At 27.7% G+C, this 14,278-nt stretch overlaps 1 protein-coding gene across 1 annotated transcript; it reads left to right on the forward strand.

Moving 5' to 3' along the window:
• Window positions 1-7,257: 7,257 nt before the first annotated feature.
• On the forward strand, window positions 7,258-13,247 carry LOC112730490 (protein DETOXIFICATION 53-like). Its single transcript, XM_025780573.3, has 2 exons — window positions 7,258-7,609; window positions 11,744-13,247. The coding sequence occupies exons 1-2, from the start codon at window positions 7,385-7,387 to the stop codon at window positions 13,160-13,162; spliced, it is 1,644 nt and encodes a 547-aa protein (XP_025636358.3). The 5' UTR covers window positions 7,258-7,384; the 3' UTR covers window positions 13,163-13,247.
• Window positions 13,248-14,278: the final 1,031 nt, after the last annotated feature.

Below are 14,278 nucleotides of genomic sequence, written 5' to 3' on the forward strand. Positions count from 1 at the left end.
ACACCTTATTTTTTATATTTTCTTTTATTATTCTTGTTAATTTTTCATAATTATATTTTTCATTATCATATTTTTCATCTCAAATTTATTGAATGAAAAAAATGAGAATAAATTGATTTTCATAATTTGTTCTAATTTATCACCAAACAAAATATAAGAACACAAAATTTTGTGTCCATATCTTTTATGTCTTGTTCTCAGTGTCTTGTCTTATCCTATCCTATTCTCAAAAATTAAACACAACCTAAGTTAACCATATTTTTTTTAGTGATAGAATAATACTAAAAAAATTATATTGTTACGAAAAATATTTCACATGACAAAATTTGGTATCATCATTTCTCTAATAAATTTTAGTTTTGTATCAAAACAATTTGTTATAAAATATTATTTTGTGTTGTAATAATTTTATTTGTTGTTAACAAAATCTTTTGTAACGAAACATATGACAACAAATCTGTAACAATTTTTTCTTGGTTATAAATTCCTTTTGTAACTAAATTAGTATTTTTTATAACAAATTTTTTTGTTACAAATACTACTTTTTTTATAGTGTTCATTATCGCCTAATTTTATACTACCTTTAACATCGTCAAATTATTTATCCTAAAAATTTAAGTTATTAAATAGATGTACATAGATGATTATATATTTTATGCTGAATAAATTACCATTTATATCCATGAAAGATACAAACGCTGACAAATGTATCCATATAAGAATAAAACGACAATTGTACCCACGGAAGATAGCTTCCGTGTGCCAAGAATACCCTAATGGACCAATCGTGTAACCAACGTCCGGGTACTCTTGGAACACGGAAGCCATCTTTTGTGGTTATAATTGTCATTTTATTCTTATATGGGTACATTTGTCAGCATCTGTATCTTTTATGGGTACAAATGGTAATTTATTCTTTTATACTAGTAGAACAAACTCAATGTGGCTCCATAACCCACCTTGAGCTTTAGACGTAGCTCCCAAGGGATAATATATATACTTCACTAGGGGTGTTCAAAATCGATCCAAACCGAACAATACCGATCAATTGAACCGAAAAATTGAAAATCGAACAAACCGAAAATCGAAAAACCGAAAAAAATCATATTTTGCTGTTTTTTTTTTTTTTTGCAGTTCGATTTGGTTTTCGGTTCTGACTTTAAAAATTCTAACCGAACTAAACCGAACCGGCCACCTAAAAAAACTCTAACAAAACCAACCCCCTCCCCCAAAACAGACCTAAACCTAGCGCCGCTCCTCACTCTCTACCAGCGAAGAAACCTCAAGTCTTAAGCCCCACTACCCCAGCCGAACCCCTTCGTCCCAGCACCGTCGTCCTCCACCATCCACAGCACCGTTGCCGACTCGTGGGCAGCAGCACAGTGGACAGCATCCTCACGGACGACACCCACAACAGCCTTTTGCGTCATTGCTGACAACACCCAGCCACCTACAGCACCATTTTCTCCCTCGAGGATAGCACCCAGCACCCACAGCACCATCTCCTCCACGCCGAGTTTATGGAGCCTCCGAACCAGGTATTCAGTTTTATTGTTCTATATATTTGTTGCTTGATTGTTGATTGTTGTTCATTGCTGATTGTTGTTCATTATTTTATTGTTGATTTTTTGAAATTGCTAGTAATTGATGATTGTTGTTCATTGTTCATGGTTGATTGTTATTCTTTGTTCATTGTTGATTGATGATTATTATTTATTACTGATTTTTTAATTATTTGTTCATTACTGATTGTTTAAAATTGTTAGTAATTAGGTTGATGAAGGTAGCTATTTTGTAAAGTAGGTCAATGTTGTTCTTTTTCCCCTTATAATATTTGAAAGAAAACTACTTTCTGTTTCAGGTTGGGGAGATTATTAGCAGATTTGAGAAGAAGGGATTTTACTTGAAAAGGTAACTTCTTTTGTTTTTGTTACTACTTAACACACGTGCTAACAATTTAGCTTAGAAACTCCACAAATTTTTAGCCTTATGCCGAAAGGCACTATGCTGACTTATCTACAAAGCCTTTCTTTAATGGATTGGTCTAATACATTATCTCTGGTTCTATTGTTGCCATGGTTTAGGAGGGTAAAAGTGTTGTTGCAACTAACCAAAAGTTGATTGGAACAACAAACCCCTTGGCATCTGAGCGTGAGCGTGAGCGTGAGCGTGGAACTATCCATGGTGACTTCGCCATTGCATTGGAAGGTAACTATTTACTTAAACTCATCTCTATTTAACTGCATGATTTTGTATGTGCTTTCCATAGATCTTGATCATAGGCCTGTTAAGTAAATTTCAGGTTGACAAATAAAATAGTTAATGTTGTAATCTTGTTTTTCAATTAACTGGTCAAATTAATCATAAAATCAAGTGCACTTTAAATAAAAGGTTGTATTGGTCTGTGTGTGGATCCTTTCTGATTGGAGTATTGGACCATGTCAGTTGTAGAATTTTAACATTGTTTGAATAAGGTAGCCTCTAGAATGGGTCCTAAGAGACGATGGTAAAGATTCACCTGTGACATGATCAAGTGCTTTTTCCAATTATTATTGTTCTTATTAATTATGTAACTATCTTTTGATTTCAGGTTGGTTTGCTTAAAGAAGTTTCATTGTTTTGTTGGAGAGGATACCAAAACGTGACTATCTATTGCTGGAAATTTGTTTTTATTTTTTGTTGTGTTGACTATTGAACCCTTAAACTTCTTTAATTGTCGTATTATAATTTCTTTTGTCGTTAAATTTTATTGGATCAAGACTTTTGTTAGTTATGGTGTACTTGTATACTATAATTTCAATGTTATCATTTTGAAATAGTATGACATATTTTTGTTTGAATTGATTGAAAAATCGAACAAACCGAACCAAATGTAGTTTGGTTCAAATGATCTCAATAAAAAAACGAACAAAACCGAACCGTATTTTAATTAATTGATTGGATCGGATGACTTTTCTCTAAAAAATCGAACCAAATTGCACCGCGAGCACCCCTATACTTCACTAAATCAATTCCTTTTAGTTTACTTTCTATAAATGGTTGAAATAATAAAAATAGATAATAAAAGATTAAGAAATAATTCTCATTTCACTCATTATTAACATGAAAATGTCATGTTCTAATAAGAGGGCAGAAAACATAAATTTATTATAATAAAATCTGCTAATTAATATTTAACCGATGTATGAATTAGTTTAACTCAAGGATTGTCTTTTGTACTAGAAAGCATTTCAAATGTTAACAAGTAATCCTTGATGTGTAAATTAGGTCAAACTAAAGTAGATGCCATAATCTGTTTCTATTTTTGCAAAATATTATAGCAGGTCATAAAATCATTCTTCCTAAAATAAGTTTAAATTGATAGAAAAAAATATATAAATAATTATATTTCTACACGTCTTTTTAAATAAAAATCTCTTTTAAATTTATTTAAATTTTTTGCATAATTTTTTTTATTGTAATTTTTTTTGTTCAACAAAAATCAAATCCTAAATTTTTAAGTTATAAATTTCTGATATTATGTTATAAAATTACTCTTCTTAAAAAATTAATTAATAGAATAAAATACATACATGAATTGTTATATTTGTACGGATAATTCTAAGATTGTTGTCTGCTAATATATAATAGCCTTAATAGTTAATTATGTGTCCCTCATCTTACAAGAGCCCTTCTTAAATTGTAGCAAGCATTGGTCACATCTAGCAAGCTAGAAGCGATGCTTTTGCCAAGTTGACATTAAATATGGAAAACCCACCTCATTATGCAGGGAATAATGCTGCTTAATCCTGATCATGTCCTTTTCATATATTAAGCTTTTAAGTTAAGCACAGATTTTAGGAGCTGCTTTTTGTTTTAAAAAGAGTGCATTTGCGAATTGGGTTTGCTTCAAATAATTGTGGTAGAGTAGAAATATGTTGAAAGATGAAAAAATAAGATGATTCCTTCTTTAGTACAATATAGATATATATTAAAAACATTTGATTGCATTGAAGAATATGTGTTGTCATTTTTAAGAATATTCCACATTTGTACCTTTATTATTTTTGTTATATAATAACTATTTTTTTTTTTTTGTAATAAGTGAGGGATTTTATTTGACCAGCATTTTCTTAAATTAAGATTTGATAGACTTACTATCTTGTAACATCCTCAACCGCTTGTTTGAAAATATTATCTGTTATAGCACTCTAAACTTTACGGGTTTATTCTTAATGGCTAGATGTATGAAAAGTCAAATTTTACTGTTGAACCTATTAAAATGTATTTTCAAAGAAGAAGTATCTATATTTTTATAAGATATATTTTTTTTATTGTTGCAAAACTTTACATTCTACTCTTCTCACAAAACATTCTGATACTAAAGCAGACAATATTTTCAAGTAGATAGACTAAGTTATTACATATTTTTTTTATTAATTAAATTTTTAGAATGAATAATTTTATACCATGATATTAAAATACCTATGACAATAAAATTTAAAGTTAATTATTGATAACTATGGAAAAAAATTCAGTATAATATATATAAACAAAAAAAATTATATAAAATTTATGAAAATCCAAAATCAACTTTTACATGAAAAATATAGGGAAAATTATTGTAAAGGACCGTTACGAAGATTTAATTATTAAAAAGGACTTTTAATATTAAAATTATTAAGAAGGACCAAATCTTTTTATAATATTTAAGAAGAAGAATCAAATCTTTCTATAAAGAGACAAATATATCTTTAATTATTTTTTATTTATTTTTTATAATTTTTATATTAACAATTTTTTTTCTAAAATTTTAGTAATTTTATTTATTTATTTATTTATTTTTTTACTTTTCTGATCTTTTAGCTTTATTTTTCTCGTTGGGTAAAGATCACAAAAATAAAAAATAAATAAAAATAATTAATAAAAATTATTAAAATTTTAAGAAAAATAAAATTTATAAACATAAAAATTATAATTTTTAGAGACCCTGCATTTTATATTTTCTTTGGGGTATAGCATTCATGTTAAAATTTTTTTAAGAGGTCTCCCCATACTTAATTAAGAGGTCGCGGGTTCGAGTCTCCTATCTTTGGTAAAAAAAAAAAAGCATTCATGTTAATTTAGCCATTGAATTATAATAATAAAACATGATATAAATTCAAATGTAATTTACGTTAATAAATAGAGATTAAAATTATACAGATGTCCTACATAAAATTATTTGATTACACATCTGTTTTAAATATATCTATATAAATTAAATTAGATAAATTTAATTTATTAATAAGATAAAATATCTAAATAAATCGAATTAGGCCATTTCAATTTATTAAAATAAGTGAAAAATTATATCTGCATTAAATTCTTTAATAAATCTAATCAATCCAATTCAATTTATTATTATAGAAAATATATGATAAATTGAATCAGTTCAAAAACTCAATTTACTATAATACAAAATACGAAATAAGTATTATTGTATAAGTATCTGAAGAATAATTATTAATTTAAAATTTTAGATGACCAATTTTAGAAAATAATATTTAGTAAAACTGTTATTAAAATTTTATTTTTTATTATTATTTTAGTAATTTTTATTATTTAAGAGAAAATTATAAAAAATAAATAAAAAATAATTAAACATATATTTATCTCTTTATAGAAAGATTTAGTTCTTTTTTTTAAATATTATAAAAAGATTTAGTCCTTCTTAATAATTTTAATATTAAAAATCCTTTTTAATAATTAAATCTTCCTAACGATTCTTTACAATAATTTTCCCAAAAATATATTAGAGATATAATTACTTTTATATATTTAAATTTTTTTTGAGATAAATAATTTTATTAAATCGATATACTAGCTAATATATCTAAGCCTTTAGTGCTAATAGCAATAGGTACAATCCATTATGCTTAAAAAAATGATTTTTGATAAACTAAAAAAAAAAATGTACATTGATTAGTAATAGTTGTAAATTTTCGATTTGTGAAAAGCGTTTGACCTAACAAATTATATTAGAACAAAGTCAAGTTGTTAAATGCTCTGACAATCACCACTACAGGTTCACTCTAAATCTTGGCTTAAGAGTATCCAATAATATAGGATATTATGATAAGGCCATCGGTTCAAATTCTCGAATATTATGTAGCAATGCTATTATTTTTAGCTTAATAATAAAACCTAAGCATGATCCAAACTATAAGACTCAGAACCAACATTATCAAATTATTGAAACTAAGTATTGGGGTTTATCTGTAAAACTTAATTACTAAAAGAACTATTCTAATATTACGATAATTATGATATTTTAAATAATATTATTAAAATTAAAATAACACTTTTTATCGTTAAACAATACTTTTTAAAAAGTGTTACTAAAATTAAAAAAAAAAAAGTATGACTTTACTTTTTTTAACACTTATATAATTATTATAGTCATTGTGTAACATAGACAAATTAGAATGCATCTTGTTATGAAATCACTCATCCCAATTGAACTCTTGATCTTTCGGACATAGAGTTCTAATACCATGTTATGAAACCACTCATCTCAAAAGCTTAAGCTAATGGGAGAAGGCAACATTGGTTATATCTCTAACACTCCCCTTCAAACAAGAGCCTCTTTTGGGTTTGTTTGATTTTGCATAGGGCTTCTTTTCTCTTTTACCTCTTATTAAAATGCAAAAATAGTAGAAACTATATTTTTATTTTGTAAAGTCTTATGATCACTTTATATTGCTTCTATATTTATTTTCTTGGATTGAATATTATTACTATTAGGTGAAAATAAATGGGTGGAAAAAATTTGCTAGATAGCTATGTGAAGCAAAAACTATAAAGTTGGAAAGGTGTTGGTATCAATGGCTTTATGGAACTATTACAATATAAATTAAGCACAAGTATAAAGTAAACACAAGGGTTTGAGAAAAATAATGTAGTATTCATTAATTTAGTTCAAAGGGTTTGTTCTCAACTTCCAAAACGCTCTCTGGGCTATACACAACTTCTTTTGCAGTTACACTCATGCCATTGCCAACGATAGTTGCAAACCTTAACCACATTCTTCAGTGTCCGTACACAACTTTCTACAGGTACCAAGATTTTGGTCTCTCTTTTTTTCCCTCTGAAGTTTCACTGATACAAATAAATAAATAAAACATAGATATTGGCTTTTTTTTTTCACCCCTTTTAAGACATGTTAATTCATTTTCTCATTGTACTGTTTTCTTGGGGTTTGAAAAGGATATGAATATGTGTTTTTTTTTTTTTTTTCCTTTTAATTTTACTAGTACATTTGATCTAAACAATTATATTATCCATTTCTGAATATGTTGTACTTTTTTTTAAGGTTGTTCTTAAATATTCCAATTTTCAAATCAAAGCTTGTGGAGAAAACATCATGTGCACTGGTGCTGAATCTCGAGGAAATATAAATGGAGATCCTATGTTGTCATCAACAAAGGTTGTTGGAAGAGATTACAATGAAGAGAGAATAATGAGAACAAGAGAAGGTGGAAATAATGAAGTAGCTTCCAACAATGGCTTATTAGCATTCATTCATGACCTTCTTTGCCGTTTCCATAATCATCTCTTTGCTCTTCTCCCCAATCTTTCTCTCTCCGAGGTTTGTAACTCTCTCTTTCTATCTAATATTTGTCTCGTCGAGTGACTATTTATATGAAAACATCTTAATGTAAAAGTTATAACTAAATTGTTAAATATTTTAATAAATTTAACTAAATTATTAAATATAATATATGTCAACATTTTAGTTATTATTTTTATATAAAAATATTTTTATGTGTATAATTACTAATATTTATATGTCATTCTCTCACTTGTAGATTTTATACACACCATTTTTGCATTTGCTTCTTTTAATTATTTTCTTAGAAAAAGTAGAGATAAATAAATTTTAGCCAGTCAATTTTAAATAACTGTAATTAATAATTAATAATTTTTCATTTTAAAAAATAAAATTTAAATAATCACTAATTAATAACAATCAATTAGTATAAAGTACAATTTAAAAATGTTTGTTGGCTTATTGTTGATTAGACTCTTGTTGATTATCTAATGAGATTGATTTTATTATTATTAGCGATGATGATGAGATTTAATAACTTCAATTTGAAGTGCCATATATATAGACTATCCAATTTTTGTACCATTAAATCATTGTTATTTGCTTTAATTAGTGACATATAATCTGCGTAATCATCTTTTAGTATACCTTAAATGAAATTTGCAATTATTGATACATATATAACTTTTAAGTGTCAACGTGTGTGTTGGTAGACTGTTTTGTCATGTTACTATTAATCTATTATGCTTATTTGGAATTATTTGGACTTCTATTTCATGTTACAACGTAATGTGTGGATGGAATTTTAAGAAACTATCCATATTTAGCATGCATTTATACGAAAACCACAAGAACTACTGGTTCTGTGTTGAGAAATTAAATGGTGTGAAAATTTTCATTTGATGAATAGTAATTATTGTCAAACTTATACAAGGCCATTATTTGTGGGAGTTAATCTTTAATTTGTTTTATTTGTCTTTGAGATTTTAATCACATTCATATTTGGTCATTGGCCACAACAATTTCAGTCTTTTTGAATTGTGATGTCTTGAAAAGCTTCTCTATAATTTTAGGGTTTTACTTTTTTAGGTTTGAACAAGACTTTATCTAACTATTACCTCTAATTTAAAATTATGTGATTACTTCTCCTTAAGACAAGTTAAGAGAAAGAAAAATCTAGCCTTAAAGTCCATTTATTTACAAAAAATAATTAGGAAGTCAAATTTTTAGCCAATATTAATCAGTTTTTTAAATTATATTTTTGTCTTAAAATTTAGATTTAAATCCTAAATTATAGGCCTAGATCTTTAAAAATGAGAGTTAAAAAATTTTATAATTAAAAAATAATTAATATTAACTAATTAAAAATTAATTCCTTATACTTGTTCTATTTACAAATAAATGTTAATTTTAAGACTTTATCATTATTTGTAGACAATTTTTTATGCTATTTAACAAAATGCAACATTTTGGAGACCATTTGGTGAATTTTGTTGGATAGAGTAAATCTTTAATCTGAAGATCACAATAATATTATTTTAATTTTGGGGAACTACTTCTTGAAAAAATTGAAAATTTTTATAGCCTAAAAGAATAATAATTCACTCTATTAGCTAGTATACAAACCTAAATGAACAATTGATTTTAAGTGCTTTGACACTTTTTTTTTCTATAAGCATAAATATTCTAAAATAGTCATAAATAAATAAAAATATTGAAAAATGATCTTATTAATTAAGGTATGGATTTAACTGGAATCAAATTAGTTAAAGTTAACAGATTTTATCCTCTATTATACCAGTAACTGTACATTATAACATGAAAATAATATAAATAATGAATCATATTATGTTGTATCTTTCCGTCATCTCCAAAAGCCGTTTTAAAAAAAAAAAAATTCATTTTTTTGAACTTTTGATGCTGAGTGAGACGAGTACTTTTCAATAATTTTCAATTGTTATTTCAAGTGCGTGTGGTGACATGCATCATAACAAAGCTTGAAATTTGATCTGGACTATAGAGTTGAGAATAGTAGTCCTCATACTTGGTCCTACTAATTTGTGATACATATATCGGAAACATTGTTTTTGATATTCTAAAATAATTTATAAATATCATGATGATGTTTAAAATGGTCTCTTTAAAGCCTACCCTCCATTCTTTTTATAAAAAACCTACCTAGAAGATGCATTATTTTGTCTCCAATTTTATTGGCTCACACGTTCGTATTAGATTAAATTTGGAGAATAATAAGAAAATAATTAATAATGCTCAATATAAATTTTGGATGTAGTTTTTTAATTTTTTAAATGTATAATTTTTTTTAATATGGTTATTGTTTAATTTAACAAAATTGTTATGTAACAACAACTTGCCCTAATTTAGGGAATTCGTTTTCTTTTGTTTATTATTATTTTATCCTTTTTCCTCCCACATCATTAATACTTGAGAATTGAAAATATTAAGCTCCTAAAAGTTATGACAGTAGATTTTCCTTTTTGCAACTTTAAGTAAACTTTTTTTAATTAAGTAGTAGACTAAACCTAACCTAAATCAATTATCTTACCATGTGCATCAGCCTGGCTCTCTCACACTTTCACACATTCTCTTTGCCAAACATAGCATACAATGTTAACTTCTATTTTTTTTTTTAATGTTTTTCTTATTTATTTTATTTTTGTTTGGTTTTTCTATTTTTTTTAGTTTAAGAAAAGTTATACCGCTCATGACCTTTTACAAAATGTATATTTTATTGATTCAACTATTGAATTACAATAATATATAATAAAGATAGATTATGTATACTAAATTTTATCAAAATTTGACATATAAGGATGTAGTTGAGCAATCCTTTGTCTTTTTATGTTTTGAACAAATATATTACATTGATTTTCACATATATAAAAATTATAGCAAATATTTTTTTATTGATATGAAATTTTTAAAAATAATCTATAACAAATAAATTTTTAATCTAACGTTGCTTTTTTAAACCAATACACAGAAAAAAATATTTAATGATATAGCATTTATTTAAATTGACACGGATATAATTAGGACGGATTTAATAAGTAGTGATGATCCAACCAGCCCTATTGGTGGCTATTTAAAGATAGAGAATTTTTTGAAAGTTTATGAATTATTTAATTGATTGTGAGGAACAAGACCTAAACTTCGTTTTAAAAAAAAAAAAAAAAACTATAGAGAACAAAAGATAATTTATCGAAACTTGTATAGACCAAAGTCTTTTTCACAATATAGAATAACATTTCGTACATTTTGGACAAAAAAATTAACCTATAAATTTTCACTATGTTATGGCACATGAAAATTCAAGTGATGAGAACCTAACTTTTTTCATGTGAATGTCGTTTGGGAGTTAGGGGAATCTGTGCACATTATGTTTCTTTTTCATTTATTTATTTATTGGTACAAACAAGTACTTTATTATTACTTTCATCCCTCACCCTATACATTCACTTTAACATCTTTATTTATTTATTTATTTTGTTGTAGCACTTCATAATTATTGCTTGGTGGTTTTTCCCAGAGATTAATAGAGTATTCAACGTTTGTTAGGAGCCCAAAAAATAATATATAAATCAGCTTTCAGTCAATAGTAAACGTTGCTGATTAGCTTAGTTTGCTACAAGAGTTTCGAATTAGTTCTAAAAAAATCTCATAAATATTAACATTAAATATTCATGTACTTGCTTAGTATTTAAAGCTTTTAGAATTCAGAGTTTAGCTAAATACATTGGATTTTAGGGTTTTGATTCAAGGTAAATTGTGAATTTGTATAAGTCAATTCTCAACAGTCTTATTTATTGATAGAACAACTACTCTAAAAGAGAATTCAAATAACAATTTCGTTACGTTACCAACAGCATTTCTACCAACTTCTAACTCTGATTTATAACGGTATTTAATGGAAGTGTTTTTGTGGATGTGTTTAATAAAAATATTTTTTTATAGTTGTGTCTAATGGAAGTGTCTTTATAGATATATTTTCTAGATGTATCTCTTTATACATATGTTTAAAATATAATAATTAATTATTATTGATAATAAGTTGGCAGATAGTATATTGGTACCTATGCTTTTTCTTCAAATAAAATCTCATAAATACTAGTCTTTTGAGAAATTTAAAGTGTGAAATGCAATTACCTGCAGGTGAAAGAAGAGTTGAAATCAATTGGTAAGATTTCATGCCCAATAATAATGACTAGCCTTATGATGTATTCAAGATCTGCAATCTCTTTGTTGTTCTTGGGTCGCCAAGGAAAAGTGGAGTTAGCCGGAGGATCTTTAGCACTTGGATTTGCAAACATAACCGCGAATTCAGTTCTAAAGGGCCTCACTATGGGAATGGACCCAATTTGTTGTCAAGCATATGGAGCTAAAAGATATTCACTTCTAAGTCAAACATTTTTTAGGGCAACATGTCTCCTTTTAGTTGTTGCCATGCCAATTTCAATTCTGTGGCTAAATATGGGACCCCTCCTTCAATTACTAGGTCAAGATCCACAAGTCACAAAAGTCGCACAAGTTTACATGCTTTTTTCAATTCCTGAACTCCTAGCACAAGCACACCTTAATCCATTGAGAACTTTTCTTAGGACACAAGGTTTAACCACACCAATAACCGTCATTGCTTCTTTTGCGGCGGTTTTGCACCTACCAATCAATTATTTCTTGACTATACACTTGAACTTAGGAGTCAAGGGAGTTGCCCTAGCCACCGGATTGAATTCCATTAACATGATACTTGGAATGTTGCTCTATCTTATCTTCTCGGATAAACCCTTGAAGCCTTGGCAAGAAGCTTCGGTTTCCACAGCATTTCGCGGGTGGAAACCGTTGCTAAGCTTGGCCGTGCCGAGTTGCATTTCGGTTTGCCTGGAGTGGTGGTGGTATGAAATCATGCTCTTTCTTTGTGGCCTATTGAGTAATCCACAAGCCACGGTAGCAACAATGGGAATTCTAATTCAAACACTTGCATTACTCTATGTGTTTCCATTTTCACTAAGCATTGCATTGACAACAAGAATTGGTCACTTATTAGGTGCAATTCAACCCAACAAAGCTAAGAATAGTGCCATAATTGGTTTCACTATAGCAATTATTTCAAGCATCATAGCATTCATTTTCTTAATGTTTGTGAGAAGAAATTGGGGTAAGCTCTTCACTGATGAGACACAAATCATTGATATGGTAATAAATGTGCTTCCAATATTAGGGTTGTGTGAGATTTGCAATTGGCCTCAAACAGTTTCATGTGGGATATTATCCGGTACGGCACGCCCTTACTTAGGTGCTAGGATTAATTTGTGTGCATTCTACTTAATTGGTTTGCCTGTGGCTATTTTTGCAACATTTGTGCACAAATTTGAATTGGTGGGACTATGGTTTGGAATGTTAGCAGCACAAATTTCATGTCTTTGTATGATGATATACACATTGGTAAGAACAGATTGGAGTCACCAAACTAAGAGGGCAGTGGAGTTATCATCTCAAATAACTACTACTGAAGAGGAGATAAGTATTAGTGTAAATGATGAGGAAAGTGGGTTACTTAATTCTGATCTATGAGATACTAATTATTAATTACTAGAATTCAATTATTCATCTACTTCTTTGATGAGTGACTTAATTAATTAATTATTCTTTTATATACTACATTAATTATATTCCATGTGAAAGCTATAGGTATGTATATTATTTAACGTTTTCTCTTAATTCATTATATTCTTTTATGTATACACTATATATGATGGTATGTATGTATGTACATAAGAAAATCTTTAATCTTATTGAAAAGTCTTAACTAGAATACGAATTAAATTAATGAGTTAACCATATTGTCACAAGTTTAAATAAGGTTGTATTTGGGTATTGTTTTGTTCTGAAACAAAATGCAAAATTATTAGAGGATACAAATTTTTTTTTTTTTAGTTTTTCATGCAGTATTTTTCCAACCTGTTAGGCTAAAGATTAATTTACTGTAATTTAATATTCATTTAAGAATTTATTATTGATCAATAAATTTAAATGGATAAGTGAATTAATCACTTGACTTTTTCAAATTGGTTTAAAAAAAATCGTTTAATTGTGGCACTGCACTTTGACCACTTTTATCAAGATACTTATATTTACCAAGAAAATGGGTTCAGCAAGCTCGATTTGGAATAATTTAGTGGAAGCATAGCGTTTTCTTTTCTTTTATTTTTTTTGGACATAATGGAAGCATGGCCTAAACTCACCTCAGATCATCAATCGCATCCAGATGATCCAATATTCTTGTTGGGTCTCATGAAAACGTTCATTCTTAAATGAGGCCACATTTTTGGTAATGACTTCGATGCCCATTGGGGTTGCTAGTTTTAGCCCAATTTGAAATATTTGTGGTCTAAATTCTACTTAAAGGATAGTGAATCTGACCAAAAATTAAAATATAATGTTTAGAAAGAAGGGTTTTTAAAGACAAAAAAAATAAAGAAAGCAGGGATTTTCGGCCAGTCCTTTTCCTTCACCAGCCAAATAATTTAATTTATTCTCTTTTGAATTCATCTAATCAGATATGGTCTAAACTCCCACTTTTTTATTTTTGATATTGGGTTAGTGGTGGTGTATAACCACACTATGGGGGTGCAGAGTACTTGACGGGAGTGTGGCACCTAGAAATCGCTGGGTCCGATTTCATGGCCC

This window comes from Arachis hypogaea, chromosome 12, assembly GCF_003086295.3.
Source record: "Arachis hypogaea cultivar Tifrunner chromosome 12, arahy.Tifrunner.gnm2.J5K5, whole genome shotgun sequence".
Lineage (NCBI taxonomy): Eukaryota > Viridiplantae > Streptophyta > Magnoliopsida > Fabales > Fabaceae > Arachis > Arachis hypogaea.